This window comes from Protobothrops mucrosquamatus, unplaced genomic scaffold, assembly GCF_001527695.2.
Source record: "Protobothrops mucrosquamatus isolate PMUCROS unplaced genomic scaffold, P.Mucros_1.0 scaffold1788, whole genome shotgun sequence".
In the NCBI taxonomy this organism is placed as follows: Eukaryota; Metazoa; Chordata; class Lepidosauria; order Squamata; family Viperidae; genus Protobothrops; species Protobothrops mucrosquamatus.
This window is the reverse complement of record NW_015387926.1, coordinates 303,383-330,192: the sequence shown is the minus strand read 5'-3', so window position 1 is coordinate 330,192 and position 26,810 is coordinate 303,383. Positions and strand designations below refer to the sequence as shown.

The 26,810-nt window shown below is 34.8% G+C and overlaps 1 protein-coding gene across 1 annotated transcript in view; it reads right to left on the bottom strand.

The window, feature by feature from the left end:
* The window catches only part of DOP1B (DOP1 leucine zipper like protein B), a 50,974-nt gene that overhangs the window by 19,363 nt on the left and 4,801 nt on the right, over positions 1–26,810 (bottom strand). Inside the window, exons 2-20 of the mRNA XM_015823171.1 lie at positions 25,368–25,537; positions 23,339–23,520; positions 22,567–22,737; positions 20,808–20,997; positions 18,025–18,123; positions 16,746–16,869; positions 16,279–16,388; positions 15,249–15,363; positions 14,156–14,276; positions 13,150–13,269; positions 10,997–11,096; positions 9,578–9,769; positions 7,722–8,412; positions 6,743–7,014; positions 5,449–5,601; positions 3,872–3,972; positions 3,466–3,656; positions 1,002–2,622; positions 103–214 (exon numbers count right to left, since the gene is read on the bottom strand). Of these exons, the coding sequence (XP_015678657.1) occupies positions 103–214; positions 1,002–2,622; positions 3,466–3,656; positions 3,872–3,972; positions 5,449–5,601; positions 6,743–7,014; positions 7,722–8,412; positions 9,578–9,769; positions 10,997–11,096; positions 13,150–13,269; positions 14,156–14,276; positions 15,249–15,363; positions 16,279–16,388; positions 16,746–16,869; positions 18,025–18,123; positions 20,808–20,997; positions 22,567–22,737; positions 23,339–23,520; positions 25,368–25,505 (4,803 nt within the window). The 5' untranslated portion in view covers positions 25,506–25,537. The remainder of the gene's footprint in view (positions 1–102; positions 215–1,001; positions 2,623–3,465; positions 3,657–3,871; positions 3,973–5,448; positions 5,602–6,742; positions 7,015–7,721; positions 8,413–9,577; positions 9,770–10,996; positions 11,097–13,149; positions 13,270–14,155; positions 14,277–15,248; positions 15,364–16,278; positions 16,389–16,745; positions 16,870–18,024; positions 18,124–20,807; positions 20,998–22,566; positions 22,738–23,338; positions 23,521–25,367; positions 25,538–26,810) is intronic.

Here is a 26,810-nt window from a genome sequence, read left to right as displayed (position 1 = left end):
AGATGAATCAATATCCAAAGAAACAAACCTGCCTTAGATTTTCTTCACCATTCTTGCTCCCCCAAATCTTACTATAAGAATGATTTGGTTGCATACACATACCTTTCTGGTATGGTTTGGATGATCCAGAAGACAAAAATGGCCAATCGTTGTAAGTCCTTCCAAAAGGGTTAAAGGATAATCTGGTGTAATGTTCTCCCTTTTATAATTTATGCTTTAGGAAAGAAAGTTACAATAAGTAACTGTCTATTAGCCATACATTTTTATTCACTCTTTTTTTCGGAGAGAATATGTGCTATGGCTATTTAGCCAAGAATCATTTATCTATAAAAACAAACATATAACTAAAAGTTTTCCCTAAAAAGTTGGGGGCAGGGGAAAGCAAAAGCAGAATGTTCTGTAGAGAAGAAATCTACCAAAGATAAAAGAAATGATATTTTTTTTCCTAATCTACATACTCCTTTTAATGGAACCACCTAATTCAGGAAAGGAAAGGAACTATGCAATAGTAAAGCATATGCTTTATAGCAGGGGTCCCCAACCCCTGGTCCATGGACCAGTACCAGGCCGCGGCATGCCAGCAACCGGGCCACACAAACAAGCAAAGCTCCATCTGCGAGATGCAGGCAGCACACAAAAAACCCATGAAAAAACCTCTCTCCAAGGAACCGATCCCTGGTGCCCAAAAGATTGGGGACCTCTGCTTTATAGGCCAAAGGCTCTCAATACCAAATTCCTGGTACCTCAAGTTTAACCATTAGCAAAAACTCTACATGAGCATTAATTGCCATTAGTCACCTTAAATGATAATGTGTTAGGACATATAATATTCCAAGAAAGTATACAAACATATTCCTACTTCTTATACTGTTCTTTTCTACAGAAAAAAACCCCAAGCACACTGCAGAATATTAACTTTTTACTTTGAAAATGTGGAGTATTTCATACCAGCAAAAGCCTAAAGTAGCAAAACATAGAGATAACAAGTAGGTATTCCCTACCTTGCTGACATTTTAGTTGACATCTTCAGCACTTCATGCTCATATTGGTTGACAAGCTCATCCAGATTCTTGCATATCTGTACAATAAAAGGGGCTACTGTCCATCCTAAAGATTTCCCAAAGTATGGCAAAGAGTACGTAACCAAGCCTACCCAAGATGGATGCATGCCATAGCCATATTCTGGCTGCAAGCCTCGAACTACTGCAGACACAAATAACCCCTGAGAAGTTATAGGGTGTGGATGCACATATTGCACAGCACTGATAGCTTCCTGAAAACTAAGAGCCCTCTGCCATTCCTTAGACAGGGCTGGCTGATTTTCCTGTTCCTCTTGAGTCTGCCCAAGATGGTGCTCCAACACTATTAGTACTTGCAGAAGTTTAATTAATTCAATTTGTAAAGGCTGTTCACTCCAAATCTGATCATGACCAAAGTTGATAAGACTTTCCTCAAGGATATAGTGCTCACTTAAACCATTAGCCTTATTAGCTAACATACATTCATAGCATTTCTGACTAACATACATAGAAGCAGAGAGAGAAAGAAGGACAAATTCTTGAATTTTGCATCTTCCAAGCAAGATGCGTATGAATTCTATATTCTTGTTTTCTGTTGATTTGGCCATTGTTGTCAGCTGAGTCACCATTCTGATCAATACTTCAACACTTTTCACTTGGACATCTCTATTGCCAAGCACATCTTTATGAGTCACTTTCAAATAACAGGGATAATAAGAACGCAGGAAACTTAAACATAGATACATTAACAATTCTATTAATAATGAATGGGGACACATTGTTGGTGACTGAATTTGAAGTTTGCCATAAAAGCTCTGTCCCACAAGTGATTCCTGGTGGCGAGCTAATAAATTGTAGATTAAATTCAAATGAGCTGTGGAACTTGTATCCATGCTTGTACTTGCTACAGCTTCAATAAACTCTTTAGGGTTTGTTTTAAGCACTCCTTCAAGCACAGAAAATGCATACAGAACCCTTTTTGAATCATATGGTTGTATGTATAAGAGAACATGTTTAAAGAGAGCTTCAGCCATCTCCTGTTTTTCTTTCTGTTGCTTTAGTAATCTAGATGTTATAAGTGCTTGAAGTTCCAAATCCATTTCATCATCACTTGAGAGAGATTCTGATGCCCGGGTTCTATCAGAATCGGTACGTACTAAGTTTATCACAGCACTTGATTTTGAACTATCAGCAGGGTAAACATTAGAAGAACCAGTATGCTTCATACTGTTTCTGCCATCTGTTGAGGCACTATTATTCTCCTCATGGTTCAGATCTTGCTGTTCAAGAGAAGGTGAAAATGATGAAGTATTATCACTGTCCACAGGCCCGGTACTGGTATCGGCAGATTCAGTGTGTTCACTCTCATCTTTGCCCATTTCTAGCAGTGATTCTGCATATAGAAAATGTTTGTTTACAGAGAGTTCATTTTTTAATAGAGATTTCTCTGGGTCTTTTTCAACTTCAGCCCATATAGCTTCTCTGTCCACAACTGTGAATTGGCTCAGTGGCAAAGTTTCTTCAGAATTGCTTTCACACAGATCTTGAGACTTCACTGATTCCTGAAAGACGGTTTTCTTTTTATACCATAGAGATATGTCTTCTAAAAAGAACATATAATTTAAAATAAGTATGTTTTATAAATACATGCACATACATACACAAACACTCATATAGCAGCAATCTTCTTCTTCTTCTTGTGCCATATCCGTTATCGGATGTTGGCGATCATGTTGGTGATCCTGTTTTTATCAGCAGCTGCACGAAAAAGTGCTGCTGAGTTTTGTCCAAACCAGTCCCTTAGATTTTGAAACAATGCAAAAGGAAAATACCATGCTAAAGAGGACAGAGACTGAAAACAGAATTACCACCATCATAATGCTTTTCATATATATAGTGTACACACACATACACAAACAGTTACTTGGTCAAATCTGAAATGTGTAATTGTAACTTTTTGAATTATTTCATGGGGTGAAGCTTATTATTAAGGACTTGCAGCACTTTCATTTCAAGAAAATTAAGGTGGTTTTTTTTTTTGCTCTCTTTAGGAAGAAAAAATACTAATGGTGACATGGGCAATGCTTTTTAAAAAATATAAATAATTTGTTTAAGTGAGGTTATCAGTACATATAGGAGACAAAATAAGCTATAACAGTCTATAAACCAAGGAATGGTGATAGCCATCAACTAAAATAACTTGAAAAAGCATTAAATTAGTTAGCATGATCTATAAGTAATATTATCTGTGCTTGTTAAATAAAATTCTAGTTCAAAGAAAACATCCCACTAAAATACATTAACTAATTGGCAGAGAGAAACAAAAGGAGAACTACTGTTTGTATTCTTCCCAGATGTATCTGAACGATCATCTTGGGAAAGAGACACTCTAGCTAGATAGTATCTTGGTCGGATCCAATATGAGTTTTCCTAAATATAATCTTACCTGCTGAGTTTTTCTGCTTGATACAGTGAAGGGAGACACGTTGTGTCTTGGGATGTAATAAAAGCAGAAGGGCAGGTTCAAGAATTCTTGTAACGTCGTTAAGGGAGAGTGCTCGTATTAACCAACCCTGTGCTGCAGCACTAATTGCTCCATCTGAATAATTCAGACTATCCAGGACAACAAACAGGGATCTACAGGAAAAAATAATAATAGAAGGCAGAACTATTGAAACAATGATAGTGTTCTGAGAAGACTACAACACAGAGTACAAAAACCCAATACTGTAATAATGAAATGAAAATAAACATCCTTGTGCAAATATGAGATTATATCAGTAGTGTATTTCCATTATACTGATTACACTAAATAAAGTTTTTTAAAATATACCAATGCAAAATAGTTATACCTATCAAAAGATCGGCTGTGGGATGTAGTTCTATTGCCCTGAATTTCTCTAGTCAAATGCCACAAGATGGAGAATCTGAACAGTGCTTCCAGTCTCATGCACTTGCAGGAAAGAAATCCAAAATAAAAGAAAAAAATAGTTAAATGTACTATATTTAAATACACATATTTCTATCATTCAAATCTGAAAACCTTTATAATAATTAAGGAACATGGAAATAATTTGCTGATATGGGAAGCAGTTCTTAGTAGCATTTATTATACTTATGTTTTTTTTCCTATATGTAGCTAAACAAATCAATATTTACAATTCCATAAAAAAATAAAATGGGAATTAATGTATTTTTAGAAAATGTCAAATTTAAAATGGCAGCAATAAAATGAGCAATTCTTCTTCAATCTTTGCCGATCACAAAAATGAGGCTTAGGAAAAAAATGTTATTAACATCAGGAATGATTGAGTGTATTATTTCTTCATTTTTGGACAATTTTTATAAGTAAACAATTTTAAACAGGTTTACGTTTTTGTGAACTATAGTTCACTTCATCAGATGCATGGAGTAGTTAAACTGACACAGGATTTAAACTGGGATGATGAGGTGGGAAAGAGAGGAAGGGAAAGATAAGCTGGTTATATAGATGCAGCTGATATGTGAGACAGATCACACATACCTTATCAATTAATAATGTAGTATGTTAAAAAGCCATTGTGCTAAGGCTTTTTGAAATAGCCTGATATGTGAGTTCAGCAATGTCTTACTTGGTTGTGGCATTAATGCTTCTTTTTTCCAAAATGTTACTTTGAGATCTGTGATACAATATCTTAGGGAGTTAAAATGCTCTAGTATTACTTTATCCTTGTTTTTCTGATGTCAAACTTCTAATTATTCTAATTCTTATGCTGTTTTGTTCATCACGTTTTCCACAACTATGTATATAATTATGATGTTGGAATTTCCCCAATACATAGCCCTATATTTAAGTATGTACCATCGTCTATAACAGTGGTATATAACTTGTTGTTGTTAGTTGCGAAGTCGTGTCCAACCCATCATGACCCCATGGACAACGTTCCTCCAGGCCTTCCTGTCCTCTATCATCTTCTGGAGTCCATTTAAGCTCACACCTACTGCTTCAGTGACTCCATCCAGCCACCTCATTCTCTGTTGTCCCATTCTTCTATTGCCCTCAATCTTTCCCAGCATTAGGCCCTTCTCCAGTGAGTCCTTCCTTCTCATTAGGTGGCCAAAGTACTTGCGTTTCAACTTCAGGATCTGGCCTTCTAAAGAGCAGTCAGGGTTGATCTCCTCTAGGACTGACCGGTTTGATCGCCTTGCAATCCAGGGGACTTGCAGGAGTCTTCTCCAGCACCATAGTTCAAAGGCCTCAATTCTTTTGTGCTCAGCCTAACTTAAGGACCTCAAAATATTGCTGAATTATAATTTTACATAACAGAAATAATAATTATTTATATGTCACGGAGAACTTTAACTATTTTGAAGTTTGACTTTGGCATACTGCTCAAGAAAAACTGTGAAGAGTTGATTTAGGTCAGGATTGCAAAATACTAAACCTTACTTTATCATGATCCAGTAATGCATGGCAGATAATATCTTCACAGATATTAGCAGATGGAGCTAGACAATGTAGACGGTAGAACAATTCTACACAAGTATTGTGATGCTCTCGTGTCTCTTTGTTTAGCTGATTCCAAAGCACTTGAGCAACTCTCTGTTGTAATTTAAAAAAAAAATCAAATTATCCATTTTAGGAAGATTTAACACAGGATACAGAAAGTTCTATATTAATGAAAAACATCTTGGTCTTAATGTTCATTAACTCTATATTAAATCGTATTACGATATATAATACATTATTTTTCCCCAATGGATATACAGAAGTTTGAATGCATTTCAGAATTAACATGGGAAGAAACAAGCTATTAACAACATTCTTTATGTACTTATTTTCTATTGAAGTTATTCACAGTTGCTTACTATCTGCAATCTTGGACACTACTGATTGTAGGTTATCTTGGATTGCATTATCACATGCTATTATTGTAAATTACTGTTTTCTCTCCATTTGTCTTTCTGCTCCTTCAACAACTTTAACACAGGGCCTTTAGTTCAGTGATTCTCAGTTATTTTTGACAAAACAGTGCCATGTTGGTCACCAATTCCTGGAAAACCTCTGTTCTCCACTCAGCCTCTCTCTTGTCCATATTCACTGCCAATCAACTAATTCATTGAAGCCTATACTAATACAAGCAACAACTTGAATACTAAAATACAGCTGACTTCATTAGCAAAGTTGCCCTGACTACCTTTACTGACTGAGTTAACATGTATTGTGCTAACTTGAATTGCAACCTTACATCTGTTACCTAAAAAAATAGCATAAATAAGAAATATGTCAACACAAATCTAAACTGGGCTGGAGAGACACTTAATCATAGCTCAGTACTCAACAGTTTTCTACTGAATTGGTTGCTGATCAAGTTTGTGATCAGAGTTGTTATTTATGCCATTGGTTTTGGATAGTAATTAGGGATTAAAATTTTGGTACAAAATGTCATTTTATAAGACCCTTAATGAAGGATGAGAAGGCATGTTGTAAGGCAACTATAAATGTGATACTATTTGCTAAACATGTGAGCAACCATGATATTAAAGGCAAAAAGAGTACTTGTTTAACTGGTTATCCCCACACCTGCTTAAATGGCTCTGTTATTTGTTGGCTTAGTTTAAGTAAGGAAAGTAACAAGAAATGCTATTGGTTATCTTCAAGTAATAATGACAATAACATGAGTTCTAAATGTTCCATTGTCTCATATGCACAAATGTCTTAAGTGGAAAAAAAAGCACAGCACCTGATAGAAATCAGTTTTTTCTGAAATTAGCTTTAGGATTCCAGGAGCAATAGGAGGAACTGTGACCATCTGCAGTCTTCCAAAGAAGGGGTTTTGCCCAGGAATTTTATATCGCTTAATTCTGTCTTCAATAACCAATGCCAGTGACTGGGAATGGTTGATCACTTCTAGCAGTACAGAAATGGCCAAATTCTGAATGTAGCAGTCATTAACACAGCAACATATTGTCATCAAGGATTTGAGCCACAAGGGAAAACTGGATTCATTGCCTCCTAATGAAAGTGATAAAGAGTTTGGTGCATTATTCAAATAATCATTAACTGGAGATTTGAAAAATATAAAAATGACATTCCCATATTGAATTGTGTTTGTTAAATTTATATTTTCCTGTGTATTACAGTATTTTAGTGTATATTCATCTATTACATCTCAGTATTTCTGTTTCGGAATGTATATAGATGACCTATTATTCCATCAGTTTTATGAATACTTTTTTTCCAAGTGGCAATTCAATATTCCAAATTTACTAAGAATGCTTAGTCTCTTTGAACTATTTGCTTACAAATATATGGTGGTTGAAATGCTCTGTTTCTGCAATTATTGAAAAGCATGCCAATAACTCTTAATTTTTCATTAACTTTACTTTGATGCTAATCCAGCTGGTACATTTTCTAATTTTACTAGTGGTGGCATTTTACCTGGTAATATGCTGATTAAATTATTCAACAAATTATTAAATTAAGCAACCCTTAATTGCTCTGGCAAGGGAAATACAGAAATACAGAAATATCAGCCACAAATGAGTATATAATTTTACTGACTAGTAGGATCCATTGTATTCAATGTGATACACTTGTTAATTTATAGATGTATAGATTTTAGGTTAGCATTTGTGAATATTTCCCTTCAAAATCTCCTTCTTTTGCATTCTTCTGCGATGTAAATTATCAGAATGCTAGAATGAGAATGTTCTTCTTACCAGACACTTGAAAGAGTGACAAATGCAACAGTTCAGACTCTTCTTCAGAAAGGTAGACCGGAAATGTAGTGCAATCCAGTAAGAGATAGCACAGAGCTGAAAAGGCCTCTCTGCAATCCTCTCGTGTGTCTCCCAAATCAAACATAACTGGATCAAAGTCCCACTCTTTCTCCTCTTTATCCCTTGGATTATCACATTCATCAGAAGGGGAGGAAGGCTTCAGCTCTTTCTGTTTAAAAGGTGATCCTCGTACAGTGAAGAAATCTGTTAGCATTCGCTTCAACTGAGGCACCACTATCTGCCTGGATTCATATGAGTGCCTTTTATCCCCAGAATTTATGGCAACTTGGTAATTATTCTCTTTGTTATTTTCTGGTCTGACATGGACTTTTGAAACATTGTCATTATTGGAATTCTGTAAATGTATCTCAAATATGTATTTACTGGCAAATTTTGCAACCAGTTCCTGGATATAGTGCAAAGTCATCTGCATGTTTCCACCCTTTTTCCAGACATCATCTTTGTCAGGGATTATCCTAGGTATCCTCAAATGCTGTAACAGTTCAGGAGATGAAGCACTAAGAGCAATGCCGCTGTCTTCAGATTTCATTGAAGGTAAAGGAATGTCTTCTTCATCTTCTAGCACTTTGGATTCTGAACTTATTTCCTGGCTGTCTTCCTTTACAGGACTCTGCAATATTGCAATGAATATGTCTAATGCATAAGTATATATTTATTTTTATATGACAGCAAAAGAAACCTTAAGTAAGAATAAATATATCCTTTAGAGTTAAGACGTATTAAAAGTTAATATTTATATGAGATACACATTTAAATTCTTGTTTAAATACTCAGTTGAACTTAGACAGGCAACCTTCAGTTCCAAAGCCCTAGATGGCCTTGGATTCCTTTCTGCAGCTGTCAGTGCTTCTGGGGACCATAACTGCCAAAATATGGGAATAGAGAGTTTTTTTGTCATTTTGAGGTAGAAAATGAATAAATTTATAGTGTAAAGCCTTAAAATTGGACTATTAATGTTTAAAAAAATAAACAAAGAGGACCTCTCAAATTGTTCCCAACTCATTCTCACCCATGTGTAATGTAGCCCCCCACTCCAGCTTGCACCTGAAAAGGTTTAGTGCAGTCCTTGGGTGCCAAATGTTTGCTTGGTTCTACTTGGTCCTCTCCTAACGAGAGTCACAATTGGTCCTGCCTCTTTTTCTCTTTGACTTTCGTTAATACAGCCAAAAGAATTTGCTGCTGTTTAAGACTGGATGCTTTATATTTTGCACAATACATGAATGTTCAATTGCATTTGCTTAAGTACAAGAACCTTAATAAAGCAGAATCTGAGATTGCATGGATAGCTGCACCTGTGTTCATAAACATGTGAACATAATAATCCAAAATTAGAACATGAAAAAATGAATATATACATCCTTTAGTCTCAAACGTTTAGAAACAAGAATCAACTATTATTTTTAAATAGATTTTTTTCCTGCTCCAAGAAATAAGTAAAAATCTTTTTTTAAGCTATCTTTCACTACGATGTACTTAAATAAGCACAACTTTAGTCCATATTGTATTATAATTTCCTATGTAGATATTGGAATTGTAGTATTATTATAAAATAAATGTTGTTTTGGAGAGCTAATAGTTCTCACAGGTAAATGAACAGTTTCCATTTTATGCCAACTATCAGAATGCAGCCACCAGAATCACTCTTCTATTGAACAGTCACATTATTATTCATGCATTATGAAAAGCACAATTTGAAATACAAATATATATGGCATGGCCTTAGTAAGTAAATAAACTCGTGCAAAGATGGGTCAGAATAACATATTAATACTTACAGAGTCTGAGCTTCCTGTTTCAGTACTCAGGTAGGCAGATGGCATTTGTACTTTACTAAGCACTTTAAAGCATGTTCTAAACACGTATGTGAGCTCTGATAAACTTAGTACTTCCATGTTTTCAAAGAGACTTTGCACCATACAGCTGAGCATTTGTGGCAGATACAGAGACTGTACTTCAGAATAAAGTTCCTACAAAAAGCAAGAAGGTTCAAGTAAGCAAGCAGTTAAAAAAGACTTGAAATTAAATCCAGATAAAATGAGAAAATAAAATCAAGCCTTGATGGTGGGACTGCATCAGATCAATAGATCTGGCAGCACTTTAGTACTGGTAGCAGTGGCAAAAAAAAGTAATAATCGTGTAAATTGTGTATTAGTTGTGAGTGCTCTGAAGCCAATCAGACATTGCTGAGTCATAACATAATATGATGCCTTGGGATCCTGTGGAAGACTGTTCTTCAATTGGTTAATAGGTGGGAACTAACCTGGGCATAGTATTATGATCGTATTATATCAATAATGCAAGAGTCTTTACTAGGCATTCATTATTGTGGAATTAAATTCAACACATAGACCTTGGCTGTCTCCCCATGAGTTCATCTGGATATTAAGACCTTCAAAACCCTTCTAGTTATCCCTGCTTGCAAAGTCCCACTTGTTTGGCTAATGAAAATAAGGGTTTTTCCCTTTTATGTTTTTTCCTCTTTTTATTGAATACATATAAACAAATAAGACGCAGTAGGAAAAAATAAGTATAAAATACATATCAATAAACAAAGGATTTACAGATGTCATAGAGGGTATAATTTTTCTGCCACTTTTCCTGTCATTAATTAGTTGTGAATAAGTGAATATATTATTTTAAATGGCTAAAAAAATTGCTATTAATTTCTAAGCAAATGAATATTAATAATTATGATCAAAACAGTATAAATCAACAAATGAAAGTATGAACTATAATAATTTCTCTCCACATTCCTAAAAATTATTCAATTTAGAAATGCTATAAAATTGAAGCAGAATGTAAGCATAGTGAAAACCAATTCTTGGTAATGGCACAAATCTATGTCTTGAGAATAAGGCTTTTTAAAAATATTGGTTACAAACTGTAGAATACATTTCGGCTGCAAGTGGTCATTCTTCTCTTAAGGTTTATGTTATCTGTTAATTTTGTTTAACTGAATTGTTTGTAGTGTTATTCCTTTCTGCTGATTGCTGCTTGTTTTGTAGAAAGACATGAAATGTTTTTCATAATTTAACAGCATAGATATATATTATGTCAAAAATTAACTCTAAACAGCTCCAGTGGGACTATACCCCTGCATAAAGATTTCCTTGGCAAGTAGAACACATCTGTACATATTGATGAAAAAAATTACATGAAAGGCTTAAGAGACAAAATTAAAGATTTTGACTTACCAGTGGTATCACATCTAGAAGAAACACTATTAGTGCGCAGAGTTCTGAAACTGTTGCACTATTAGTTAGAAGTTGTGTCTGTGTGGATTTATTTTTGTTGCTGAAAAAAAGGATGGCTTTTTTTAAAAAAAAACTTTTCATTCAAGTTTGATCATGTGCAGTTTTCAATATAAATGTAATAAACACAGTAACATATAAAACACACATTGAACTGGTTAAGTGGCTCTTCCAAAGACATTTTTAAGAACCGAACTTCTTTAGATATTATACTTTTATTTCTCAAATCAAGTACTGTATTTTCTAAAACACAGTAGAAAGCATATTTTAGTAGATATTAGGTAAGCTATGCTCTGTTGGGTCATTGTGTCATAGATATTTCCTTATTTAAACAGAAAAGAATGACCATGAGTGGGCAAAAACGCAATGGGAACAGAGCGAATTCTGACTTACTGCTGGCTTCCCCATTGAGTTTCCTTGTGGGAATTTGGCAGGGAGCATCAAAAATCTCCTCCCTCCCTCTCTCTCAACCAACAAAATGAGAAACTCCAACTAAAGGAAGAAGATTGCATTCAAACTGAACGTAGTAGGGAACAATTAACTAACACAGAAAATGAACCTTTAGAGACAGATCAATGGCAACATGTCATTCATAGAAGGAAAAAAATCTCAAACTCAATCCAATCTAGCCTTGCTTGGAGCTAAACAATCAATTTAATAACTTCCCCTTGGAAGAAAACGTGCAGACACCTGAAGAGGAGACATCATCAAGTGTACCAATTGAAGGAAAAAAGTCTTCCTTAAGGAAAAAAAAAGGTCTATGTGGTTGACAGGAGACACACTGCTCAGGTGAAATGAATCAGTAATTTGTAGACTGGACAATCAATCTAGGGAGGTGTGCTGTCTCCCAGAAACAAAGATCAAAGATATAACTGAGAAGTTTACTAAAATAATTAAGTCCACAGATTATTATCCCTTTCTCCTCTTTCATGTGAGGATGAATGATATGACAAAGAGCCTAGAAACCATATGAAGAGACTATGAGCAGCTAGGCATGAAAACCCAAAGAGTTGGGGCCACAGGTGGTGTTTTCTTCTATACTCCAAACGAAAGGTAGGCATCCAATGAGGAAACATAGAACTTTTGAAGTAAACCACTGGCTTAGAAGATGGTGCCGCTGAGAGACCTTTGAATCCTAGACCATGGCCTACAATACCTACATGAGGGGCTTCTGGCAGGGGATGGGCTACATCTCACAATAATGGGAAAAACATCACCAACAGATGGATTTGTAACTGGCTGACCAACCACACTCAACATGAAGTCCTCAATGTAACTACTTCTACAGGGGAGGAGGGGAGCATGCAGTTCTGTCTTAGCCAGTACTCTTCAACATCTTCATAAAAGATTTAGATGTTTGGATAGAAGGGGAATTCATCAAATTTGCAAATGATACTAAGCTGGGGGGAATAGTCAGCACTTTTAGAACAGTGATCCCAAACCTTTCTGGCTCTATGGACTGGCAGCGGCAGTGGGTGGCGGGGCAAGGGGATGGTTTCATGTGTGTGTCTGTTGCTTGCGCAGCCCAGTTTCCAATGGGCCATGGACTGGTACCAATCTGCAGACCAGGAGTTGGGGACCCCTGCTCTAGAATATAGACTCAAGATCCAGAATGATCTTGACAGACTTGTACATTGGGTCTTATTGAGAGAGATCTAGGAGTGCTAGTGAACAACAAGTTAAATATGAGCCAGTAGTGTGGTGCAGCTGCCAAAAAAGCCAATGCAGTTGTAGACTGCATCAACAGATAGTATCAAGGTCACGTGAAGTATTACTACTGCTTTATACTGCACTGATAAGACTATACTTGGAATGCTATGTCCAGTTTTGGTTACCATGATACAAAAAAAAAAAGATGTTGAGACTTTAGAAAGGGTGCCGAGAAGAGCAGCAAAGTTGAAAGACAGATTGTTGCCTGAGGTGGTACCCTGAAATTTATTGGAAGCCAATGTGGCTTGCACAGCAGTGATATTGCATGGGCATATTATGATAGCCCCAAAATTGCCCGGCATTTGTAATCTGAATTTAAGATAAATTATTACTGTTCCTCTATTATTCTCTTATCTCCAAAGCAAAAATACAAGATCTGTAACTACCTTAAACAGTCCTCAATACAACTGGTCATGTAATCCCACAGAAAATCTGTATTTAAGGATGTGATCAGCATGTTAGCTGTTTTAACAATCTCAGATGCATTCTTGTTTTCTTTTATTGCACTAAAAAGAGAATCAACAGTGTTTAGTAAATATATGCAGAGGAAATATATATTTAATGTAAGGCATATTATTTTAATAATAAATAAACATATTTTAAGATGATTGTACAAAATTTGGAATTAGGTGTTCAGAAATGAAGCTGAAACCCTAAGCTCATACCTGTCCTGAAATTTGACCAAGTTTACTGCCATTCCTTTCCAACATAACCGCTCTCCTTTTTGCACTAAAGCAGCACTGCAGGATTTCATTTTAACTGACAATCCTATAGCATTTTCCCAAGAATCTCAATTTGTTAAGATTACTGGTGAATTACTTACTCTATTTTGATTAAATTGCTTTAAGCATGTGTAGTAGCAGTAGCCACAATAGCTTTATGGACGAACTTGTTAAGCCATTATTACTCTTTTTGCCCTCAAGTCAGTATTGGTTCTTTGAGACTTCATGGCTAAAACCAATCAGTTTGGCAATGTGTTTAGCAGTGATTTGCCACTGTTTCCTTTCTGAAAGAGAGTGACTGGCTCCAAATCACCTAACTGACCTAATGACCGAGGCAGTGCTAGAGCTCATGGTCTCCCAGTTTCTATCCCAATTAACAAGCTGGCTGTGTGTTAACCCAGACAAATTCATATCTCTGATAGACTTTTGCAACTACTGATTTAGCAGAGACCCCATGGCAAGTCTTAACTAGCAGGACAAACAGGACAATAGCTTGGAAAATGCTCAAATTACTTTCAAGGACATATTTTGAAGAACTGGACACATGAAAACATGTAATTCTGATCAGAAATATAGTAGCAGTATCCAGCAACCAGAAAAACCCCCCCTATAAATAATTTATTGATTTAGCTACTTAAGTAAACAGAAAACAAAGAAGCTTACACTATACCTTGTAAAGACATTCCCAGTTTGACTATAGCTAAGTTCAAGATCAGAACCCAGTGTTTCCTTGCAGTATCTATAGAATGCTCTGATCACTTCAAGAAACAAGTCCGCAATGACTAGTGGGCCTACAATAAGGGAAATATAAAGGAATCCAATATTTAAAAACTTATTTACACATGTGAATAAAATCTTATTACAAAGTTATATTGACGCAACTTTTTCTTTGCAGCTCAGTGTATTATTACATACAGTAAATCTTAAGAGCATTATTAGGATTTCACAGATATGATTAGCAATGTGATTAGAACAGAATCTCAATATTCTAGTTTTGTATTACACTCTATTTTGCAGAACTTACCTCAGTTGATATATCAACTGAATTATGCAATGGTTTATTTATACGTTCTCAGGATGGAAATTACTTTAATATCAGACTTCTGTTTTCTATGTACTTTTTCATTTGTTATGTCTATTCTCAGACCAAGAAAATATTCTATCTTCTCTTAACTAAACAGCTGGAAAGATCCTAGGCCTAAACCAGCTCCCAACCTTCCTGACTTGGTGGACCGGGGTGGGGGAGAGAGAGGATAGTTCTGTGGGAACAGCAACTCCATTTGCGTGTAAGTCCAAGTGTTTGCCGCTTATGCAACTGGAGCTTCATGCCTGAGCATGAGCACCCACCACTAGTTCAAGTGGAGCTGCACATGCATGCACGCTCACCCACCATTTGTGCGGCCTGGTAGTAGGCCGCAGCCCAGGCCGCAGCCCAGGTACCCCGGTCTAAACCATTTTCTCAAACAATGACAGATACCAAGCAGTAATTAAGTATGATACAATATGTTATGAAGAAAGAAAAATCAGAAAACAAGCTATGGAGAGATATATAGTATTCTTTCCATGACATATTCAAATTAATAATGAATTTAAGAAATATTGAACAACATTGAAGTGCTATTTAGATAATGCTAATTTAAAATGATTGGCTAGCATCTATGTTAACTGATAACTTATCACATGCTTTTCAGCAGAAACCTGTGTTTCCCCATACTGTGGCTTAGCACATTTAGTTCTTGAAGAAAAGCATCTCTTTCTCTTACCTATTTCAGGCTTGTCTAGTAGGCTTATGAGGATGCGGAATGGCTTCAAATATGCATGGTGCTGTTCTTCCAAGTCAGACTCTGAAAATTTCTGATGTAGTATTTCAATTAAACCCTATTAGTCAACAAAACATTGTAAATTAGGTGTTCTCTGCCTTTTAAGTAATTATTAGCTATTTTTATTAGTAATTATTTATTATAAAAAAATCCAATAAATTAATTTGAAACATTCAACACTATTCTTAAAATGACACATGACTGAATTAATAGTACAATACTCTTGTAGGAGAGGGACAACCACTGCATTTGAACTGAAATAAGATTTTAGGAAGAAAAAAAGGACAGTTGCAGTTAATTCAGCCCACATCAGAAAATCAATTGAAGATACTTTTACTCCTAGTTTCCAGCTTTCTCATAGCTTTCTTTTTGATCTTGTTTTTTCCCCCAAACACTATTCCTCTATACAGGTAGTCCTCAACTTACAATCACAATTAAGCCCAACATTTCAGTTGCTAAGCGAGACATTTATTAACTTATTTTTATTATTTATGACCTTTCTGCCACAGTTGTTAAGTGAATCACTGCAGTTAAGTTAGTAACATGACTGTTAAGTGAATCTGGTTTCCCCATTGACTTTGCTTCTCAGAAGGTCATAAAAGGTAATCACATGACCCTGGGACACTGCAACTCTCATAAATATGAGTCAGTTGCCAAGTGTCTGAATTTTGATCATATGACCATGGGAATGCTGCAATGATTGTAAGTGTGGAGAATGGCCATTAGTCACTTTTTTCAGTGCCGTTGTCATTTTGAACAGTGACTAAACAAACTGTTGTAAGTTAGGTCTTGGCAAATTCACTTCTTTCTAGCACATCTTATATCTGGAACCAATTTTCACTTTTCTATGTAAGATTCTAGAAGCTGCTATTATATAATAGTAGCCAGAACCAGTAGCAACAATTTATTAATCTAATATTAGAATGTCAGCACTTAATGAAATCATCTTTTAAAGAGTATAATATGGACCTACCTCAACTAAAAGTTCTTTGGAGTATTTTTCAAAAAAACTGCAGGCATAATCTTCTAAGGATGCTTTAATAGATAAATCTGGTACAGAAGCACTTCCTTTGATATCAGAACCTTAAAAAAGATAATTGTAAGTAAACAAAAAGTACAATATAGCATTACAGTTTTAATTAATAAAACAAGAAATCACAGCAAAAGATGAACTTTCCCCCTCTTTTGCTCCATTACTATTTCTTGCCCTCAGCATCAGCTATCTTCAGCATAGCTGTTGCATTTGATGTGCACATGATACTTCCCTTCCACTGAAGTATTTTGAGGACAAAGAATAACAGATATTTCTTTGTAAGCATATAAGCTAGATCACTGCAACACTATTTGAGATTTAATATACCAAGACCTACCTTATTCTGAAAATTAATTCAGGATAATTAAAGAATGCAAAAATAATAACAACTATATGTGGTACCATACCTAGCAACCATGAGTATAGCCTTCTGTTTAGTGACATATCTCTTCTTAAGAGAGTTTGGACAGCTGCTGACAGAAGATGAACCACATCAGACCTAGACAGTGGAATAGCACTCTCATTTTGGTCCTAAACAAAGAACCAACAAGTCAGCTAAAAGCACATGTCTTTTAATAAAAACTAAAGCACAGAAGTTACAAAATCAAACCACATAATATGGCAGTAAAACCCCAGCCACATTAAGAATATTATCATTCATACAATTCATGACTCCTGTGCATAATTCACAATCTGTAAAGAAAAAGTTGAGAGTTGTATTAGGCAATATTAAATTGCCTATAAGCTATTGTTTTGTACCTGCCCTTATTAAGCTATTAAGCTATGGATTTCCACCCCCAATATATTGCTATATTGCTTCCCATGAAGTCACATCTTGAAATAGTTTACAAATAAAAAAATAAAAGTTGTTAAAATAAATGCATTATAACAATAAGATATATTCATTAAAAAGAATGATATTTTTCATTCATTTTTCATTTTCTGAGTGGATGGGATTGGGAAATAAGAACCAAACAAAACTATTCTTTAGAATAAAAGCTACCTTGTTACATTGGACCAAGATTCATTTTAATCTATTGTTTTCACAGTAGACAGCCAGACCTGCCTCTCTCCCACTATTATTTCTCTGCAACTGGGTTTTGGAGGATCACTGCCCTCATTGTTGACTTGGAGGTAACAATGAATCAAAACCATCTCAAATGGATACCAACAGAACCTGATGATTTGTTACAGTGAAGTCTCTCCAAATGTATGTTCTTGTTACCTTGATTTGCCTTAAATAGTAAACAACTGGTTACTGAACACAAATATACATAGGAGTAACCTTACCAGGAATCTTCCATGATATTTTGTAAATAAAGGCAAAAATATGTATGGAGATAAATATTTAATCATCCAGGTCATGGATGTCCCAAAAGTGCTTTTCAAAGGGTAACTGGACTTTTAAAGGTTTTTACCTTGAAAACATTTCAGTGCTCATCACAATGATGACTGAATGGTGAGAAATAGAAGGATTTATAATTTTTGCAGTCATCTGATTGTTAACACTCTGAAGGTCATCATTAGCACTCATTGAGGCCACTTGGGGGTTTATCTATACCCGCCTGGGTCACCTGAATAAGAGTGCATATTTACAGAAGTGAAACATTTTCAAGGAAAAAAACCAAGAAAGTCCAATTGCCTTTGAAAAGGCCAAAAATAGTTGAATAAAAATAATTTGCTTACCAAAGAGGAATATAATGGGAAGAAGAAGAGAACCACTTCCAAAGTGTTTCTTTGTACAAGAACATTTGAATCCAGCATTGACAGACAAATAGCTTGTATCTAGAAAAAAAGTGAAATAACATTTGATATAATAATCCCCAGTAGACTGATGATTTCCTTTTGCTCTATAGATCAGAACTTCATACAATAAAAGTGTGGGAGGAATTTATTTTTAAAACCCAGAAGTTTTTAGTTTTCAATCTCTTTCCACACTGTAATCAGAAAATTGACTAGCTTACATTCTGAATGAAAAAAGAGAGAAATCTTTTCCTCTGCTAATTCAAGAATAAGATGCTGCAGGTTTTTTTTGTGTGGACCCCCTCCCCCAAATTATTTGAGGAATATGTCCATTGAAAAGAGATAGTGCAACAATACCTTAACCTCGGAATCATGTTAAATTATTCAACAATGACAAAATGATATGTTTGCAACTTTTTTTTTAAGAGCTGGCATATAATAGGAGGGGAGGTCAAATTATTCAGCATGGATTTAGTTTGTTAACAATCAAAATTTAACACTTAATGTATTTCCTCACAATGATATATTTGTCTATTTTATTTGTTTGCTGCCAACTCCAATCTGACTCATGGCAGTTTATAATCACATATAAAGGTTCTACAACAGGGGTGTCAAACTGCCGGCTCGCGGGCCGGTTTCATCACACCGGCTCGCGGGCCGGTTTCATCACTGCCCACCCCATTACTGGCAATGGCGAAAAAGCTCCGATACGTTGCGCGACGTCACGTGACGTCGCTAGTTTGACATGCCTGTTCTACAATGTAACATAACAGTAGACAATTAAACATCCTAGCAAGTAAAACTATGAAATATCCCTGATAAAATGCTATTAACAGTCCACATCCACAACTATCAAAATTAGTAACATCTAAACAAATTATCTCATGCAATAATTAAATTAATAAATCATTATGAACAATTTTTATAAACAATACTTACAAAATTCAAACAATCTCCTAATCATAAAAAAGTTGAGACTGCATTAAAACATTGATTCCTGGTATCAGACTATTCCCACTTCCTAATAAGGCAGAACTCTGAAGAGGGGTTATCAATTATCACTTTGGGATAATTGTACTGAGAGATTGATCCAAAGTAGAAGTTTTGGTCCTGAAGATACAGTATATTGATGCCAAACCACATCTGACTTTATAGGTCAAAATCTACAGCATTTTGCATTACACTCAATAGAAACCTACCGTATTTTACAGTGTATAAGATGACTTTCTAAACCCTGAAAATCTTCTCAAAAGTCGGGGGTCGTCTTATACGCCCAGTCGTCTTATACGCCGGAAAATACGGGTATTCTATTTTATTCCTTTACACATGTGGTATAGCCCAAACTCTATATTTTAACTGGAAAAGTTGGGGGTCGTCTTATACGCCCAGTCGTCTTATACACCGGAAAATACGGTATTAGCAATCAGTGAAGAGTTTTTTGTAGGTAACATCTGTAAATTACTGGACTGGAGCATTATGTAGCAATTGCAGCACAAAGCATATGTGGCAGGCCCTGTACTAGAAAAGGCCATGATTAAAAGCTTCAGTCAAAGTTTCTGAATTTATGTTTGACAAATTTCTAAGAGACATTATTCTGAACATAAACTGAAGCAACAACCATAATTCAAGGCAAATTCCATTCAAACGTTCCTCATGTAAATAGCTTGGTAAGAATCCTTAAAACTATAGTATTCTCTCTTTCACAAACTGCTCTTTGATAATGGTTCAATAACTTGCATTCTCATTTTCATTTTCATTCTCCTTTCAGTAAACGTAGCGCTCTTTAGCAAAGAAAAGTATAGGCCAAGTTGTACTTATGCTACATTCCACATTCCCAACTAGCAGTACTAGCCAATTTGGATACCTTTGTCCACATATTAGAAGTTTCAAAAACCAAGTTTCATACTAATCCTAATCATATTCATTCTATGCAAGCTAGAATAGTAATTCAGAGACTGTCTTAAGCAGCAACATACTATTGCTTGAATTTCACCAAACCAAGAGGCATACCTACTAAAACATACTTATGCAGAAAGTCATAATGAACAAATGACAGCTTTGTGCCAGGCAGGAGATGTGCAGCTTTTAATTTTGTTTTTGCAAGAAATAATTGAGAAATATGTGAATATGAGAATGTTGCTTACAGAAAGGGAATAGTATGATGGGCATATGAATGCATTCTCAATCTCCATGTTGCATAAACACCAAGGCTTAGGCATCCTTGAACACTGAATTAACATTTAAATGTTACACAAACGTCTATGGAATGCAGTCAAGGAAACTAATTAGTTACGGAAAGAACATACAAATTGTAACTTGAGTAATAAACTTAATTTTAATGAATATGTATTTGCTGTGCATTGCACAGAAAAAATGGAAAATTTGCCTCCAGTTGCATTAGTTGCTTTAAAAAAAGGCTTTCTTTTCAAAGCAGTTAAAGAAGGAAGCACTTCTACCAGAATATGTTCTCCTAATGCACATTTCAAAGGGTTTAAATTATTTATTTATATGATTTAAAGAGCCATCCATTTCATAATAGTGACCTTGATATATACACATAGATATATTACTGCCAACTAATAGTTAACTAAGAAAATGATGAAAATGCAGCAATTTGAAGAGAGTTGTATTACTTCCCAAAGTGTATGATTTTATCTGCAATTTTCCGTTTTTCTTCACTATTTATTTATAATATAAAAGCAAAGATTATTTGTTATTTAACCTACTGTGAGATTAGGATCAGTTCCCATCATATAATTCTGCTGTTTTCCAGGTATTGCTCTGTTGATGTGACTGACAACAAAAAGAGAAGCAGGTAGTCTTACAGAAGGGCTAACCAAGACACTGGCCCACAAGGCAGAATAAAACACTTCTTTTCCAATTACAAGGGACAACTTCGCAAGCAAAGCATCAGTCCTGTAAAGCAAGAAAAGAAATTATGTAGTTACAAAATTAAAGCAAATTAATTTGTTACAAGCTGATTTTGAAAATTATACTATACATATTAAATAATGTATTTTTTTTTTGCCAATGTTTAGAAAATAGAAAAATTCGTTAGAAAAAAGGAAAGAGATTTCCAAACGACAGCGGCTCCACACTGAAGATATAGGCTTTCACTTCAAATCTAACATTGATTTATAAGTTCCTTACACAGAAAAGTACACCAGTAAAAGCTAAAATAAGAATTTTCTGAGAACTTTGAAAACAGACATTTCATCTCAATGAGGTAGATCTTTATAAGTCTTGTTTTCAGCCTACTATTATAATGGAAACTATCTGAAATGGCCAGGGTGATTATGGATTTATAGGATGAGGTCTGGTCAGGTGGGGAATAATAACTTTTTTAGTTTTTTGGGATCTTTTAAAAGTTCTTTAGTGTTATTGACCATGTTATTATGTGATAGAAATTGTGTAAATTAAATTATTCTTGTTCCAAGGGAGGGAGATAATTAATAATCTCTTTGCTTTATACCTAAATCCACAGGCTTCCATTTTGTTCTCTAAACCAGGGGTCCCCAACACCAGACCATGGCCTACTGGGCCACGGTCTGTTCAAAACTGGGCCGTGTGAGCAATGGGCAAACATGTACCCAGGAAGATCCACTTGCGCGAGCAGAGGGTATTGCATGCGATGCTCCATTCATTTTGTGTACGAACACTCTCCGTTCACACGAGTACAGCACTCTCTGCTCGTATGGGCCGCCAAGCTAGAAAGATTGGGGACTGTTCTTCTAAACTACTCAACAACATCATGAACCTTGAAGGTGAAGCAATCTTAGATTTAGGTTGAACAATCATCAATATTTGGATCTACTGGTCTGTTTCTACTATTGGGTTTTAACTCCTAAACTATTATTTATATGAAAAGTTACATAGAACAGAACTGAATCTTAATCTATTGAAGGGTTTGTTTGTTTTTTGCTGAGTGAAGTATGTATTTAAGCTTTTAATTTATCAGTCATAGCTTGCTTGATGTTGAGTTAGCATATTGAATGAATCTAGCCACTCTGGATTATAAACCATGGTGTGAATACAGATTACTGTATTACTGTTCCGTTTTGAATTTTTCTTCATCTTGACTGCAATTTATGGTCTGTTGCATATGTTACCTTGCACAACGTTTAACTTTTTTGCTCGGGTTTTTTTTTCCTTCAGAAAGGCAGAGTATAAGCTCTGAAATATAAAATACTTGATTGAGAATGATAAAAAAAGTTTTCTGGTTTGGACCAAAACTTTTCTAATGGAAAGACATCTACCAAGAATTTTCTTCTAGCGAGTACCAAGAAAAACCTGATTGTCTGCACTGAAGCTTCTGCTTAATACACGGCCCTGACCAAATAAAAGAAGAGTATGCAGAACTGCATTCTGGGTTTTACTTTTGGCGGCTGATCTTCCCCTCAACTGATGCCCACTATAGGTATGGAATGAAAAGAGAGTTAAAATGTATTTATTATTTTACTTTTTTATGTGAAAGAAATATCTTACCTGTCATAGAATTCTGACCCTTCCTCCAAACCAGGCAAAAGGCCAATTAAGAAGGCCTGAAGACTGGGCAGGAGAGATTTGTGGAGTGGGAGAAAATAATTTTCATACAAATCGAGCAAGACGGGTTTCACTGACAGTGCTGCAACTCCAAGCAATGGAAAAAGGCCTGAGCTGGGGAGACACAGAGAAGGATAGGGAAAATTCAATCTCTGCCTGTGTTATCTTGGATGTTGAATTATAAACCTATTATGAGCACAAGTTGCAATGAATCTGCCCTCCCCCTTTTGAAAATACTGGAAGTTTTGTAATTAAAATATATACAATATGATAGATGGATAGATAGATAGGTAGGTAGGTAGGTAGATAGATAGATAGATAGATAGATAGATAGATAGACAGACAGACAGACATACATACATACACATAGATATATTTTAATTACAAAATGTTCTTATCCACAAACCCAGAGAATTTATGATTGTTTATAAGTGTTATTTCTCAAAACTAGTCCACTATAGTTGATTAAGTTGGCCTTTTTCATCAAGCTCATAGTTAATATTAACCATAATTAAAATTCAAACAAAGCTATAATTAAAAGAGATCTGGTGTTTTCTAAATAGCCAAAGCTGAAGGAAGGAAGGAAGGAAGGAAGGAAGGCAGGCAGGCAGGCAATTGGTGTTTGCATTCTAAAGCTATGCTATATTCCTTCATGCTAAGCATGGTTGAACCTTGCACTCTATTAATAAAGATTCCTAAAAGCAATTTACACTACCTGTAGAGAAATAAGTCCTTTGCAAGCCATTTTGTTCCAATAATTTTAAATATTACTTCATAGGATTCCAGTGCTTTTATATGCACTCCACTAGGTAAGGCTGGGTGTAAACACTGGGACAATCTTTTGCTGATAATCAAGCGTCTTGGTAAAAGGGAATACTTCAAATTACTTTGAAGAGCCTGTAAAATAATTAAGTAAGGATTACATATTAAATTTAAATTGATATTAATTAGGAACAAAATTGTAGTAATGTTTTTATTTAAGAGAATTAAAATGCAGAGATTTTTCTTAACAGAGTTCCAGAGATCTTTATAAAAACTGATTACAAAACCCATAGGTGTTTTGACAATCTCTACATTTATTATTTAATATAACACTTCACCAGATTAAATTCCTAAACCAATTATGTGGTCTTCAAAATAATAACTTTTGTCAAATAAAGCAGCAAGAACAAATACTGCAACTGTCAAGAATCCTTACCTGTCTGATGAACACTTTTCAAGTATCATAATGACCTACAGAAAATAGCTTTCACATATCTGAAAGGGGCGGGATGGGTTGAGAAAAGTTTTAAAAAACACAAACACAACTGGCTGGCTAAGACATAAAAAATATGTTGTTTTCTTTCTCTGCAGGGGTAGGAAACACTGCACTGAAACTATTATATATATATAAACAGCCATTTTACAGAGCTCTGTTTTAATAGTTACTAAAATAATGATTCTATTTTCCAGTCAAGCAAGTATTAAAATATTTATGAGTGATATTGATATAAAAAAGTACAAAGAGACCATACATTTTTAAACTTGTCATTATACCTGGGCACCACATTCACCTAGACTTGTTAATTTTCTAAAGAAACCAATAGAATTAATTACAACCCCATATGAAGTATCTCCCTCGGGAATTTCTTTTGCCAGCAACACTAACAAATATAAATATAATTTGGAAAAGAAAATAGTCATACAGTTTATAAGAAAGCTTCATTCTTAGAATTGCAATTACATTGTAAGAAAAAAAACACATATAGAAAATATACAGTGAATTATTTTATGATAATGAAACAATGAAATCTGAAATAAATATAAATATGATGTCTATGTGTAACCTAAGAATATTGAAGAAATCAAAAGATGTTTAAATGAGTATAGCCAATATTGGCCAGAGAGGTAGAAACACAAGAGTTCTGCCTTTAGCCTCACCGTACTTAGTACTTGAAAGGACCACCCAAATATACACAGTAAAAACCAATAATTTCCCAATATCCTAGTAATAACATTTACGACTGGTAAACTTTATTCTTTTTTTAGACTTCATTCTCTTATGCACATGTGACTTCCTACAGACAAAAAGATTTTCAAGTATTTGAAAAATATTCCTCCATTGTATTTGAAATAATCTAATACAGAGAAAGTTGGGATCTGATTTTTGTGAATGTTTTTAATGGTTTTAAACTAGTTGAAGAATTAGTAGCCTCTATATTATTATTATGAATTATAAGAGATATTTTATTGTAGATTTTTAATATTGTACTTGTTCAGTTGCTAAGTCATGTCCGACTCTTTGAGACCCCACAGGCCACAGAACACCAGGCCCCCCTGTCCTCACTGTTTCTTGGAGTTTGCCCAAATTCATATTCCTCATGTTGATGACACTATGTAACTATCTCATCCTCTGCCATCTCCTTCTTCTGAGTTTTTTCCAATGACTCCTCTCATTAGTTGGCCAAAGTATTTGTGCTTCAGCTTTAGTATCTATCCTTCCAAAGAACAGTCGGAGTTGATTTCCTTTAGGACTGATTGATCTGATCTCCTTGAAGTCCAATACCAGAATTAGAAAATGTGATTTTTTTGGGCTTTTAGCCTTCCTTATGGTCCAATTCTCACAGCCATTCATTACTATTAGGAAAATATTGTACTATCCAGACTTCATTCATTAAAAGTACCTTAGACAGATGATATTGCTACCTTCTTAACATCTTATTAGAAAAAACCTTGTAAATAATTAAAAAAGATAGATACAACACCTTGTTGAGTTTCCCAAGAGAAGATATGAGATCTGCCCATTCACTTGAAGATTCAAAGTTCCTCAAAGCTTTATCAATTGCTGAGGAATAATTTCTATATCTATAATCGCCAAGCAACTCCTGCTCTTCTGGATCCATTTTAAACGATCATATCAAAATGCTCTGAGGAACTAAAAACAAAACTTTGATAAGTTTATTTCTTATAGATATATGTAAATATTTTAAATAAAAACAGATAATTGAAATTAAAATAATGAACTTACGATCAGCATAAAAGGCTAAACTTTACAAAAAAACATGCAAGAACCATAGCTTTGGTATACTGTAGTTCAATATTCACAATACTCAATATATGTAAATATTGTTCACTTTATTTTCATATGAAGACATGTTTATATAAATAAATGCATATTTTATTTTCTAGCTATGCTTCATTTTTGTAAATATTCAGAGGAAAGAGATGATTTTAGTGAACTAATTTTCACTAAACTGAATGTATTTTATTTCATGAATCATTAAACATTTTCTTCCTGCATTAACAACCAAATTAATGATTAACTTAAAGAAAATCCCATGAAATGTCAACACCAGAAGCCGATTTCTTAGATTAAGAGAGTACAGCATGTAATTACTTAAGAAAGTATCATTTACACCTTTTTCATGTGATTTTTAGGAAAATACATTATAAATCAATACAATGTATCAGCGAGAACCTCTTATTTCTTTTCATAGCATGAATGAATTATGGTCATCTTCTAGTGAGCCTGGCACTGAGATTTGATTAGAAGAGGGAAAGCAATTGAAGTGATTGACTGGGTTAATCAAACTGAAAACACATTTATAGTTTGCCCGTGCTTTTGTAAAAAAAAAAAATGGAATACGTAGATTTGGTGATATCAATCGATTGCAACAATGTGTTATATATCTGGATAATTTCAAAAACTATGAATTCAGACAATTATAGGCAAATTATTTATTACATACTGCTCTCTTGTTATAACAATTTCATTGGTTGCTAGTTGATTTCCAGACCAAATTCTGGAATGAAATTTGTTGAAGGGGTAGCTTTTCTAATATGTTCTTCAGGAAATTGACGAATATAAATCACCGGGACCCGACAGATTACATCCCAGAGTTCTGAAGGAGCTGGCAGATGTTATCTCAGAACCATGGCACCACATCTTTCATAAATCCTGGAGCACTGGGGAAGTACCTGAGGATTGGAAAAGGACTGATGTGGTTCCCATCTTCAAGAAAGGGAAAAAACGGACCCAGGAAACTACAGACCAATCAGTTTAACATTAATACCTGGGAAGATCCTAGAAAAGATAATCAAAAAACAGATCTGCGAACAACTAGAAGTAAACAAAGTTATATAACTAGTAACCAGCACAGGTTTGTTAAAAACAGATCAAGCCAAACCAATCTTATTTCATTTTTTGA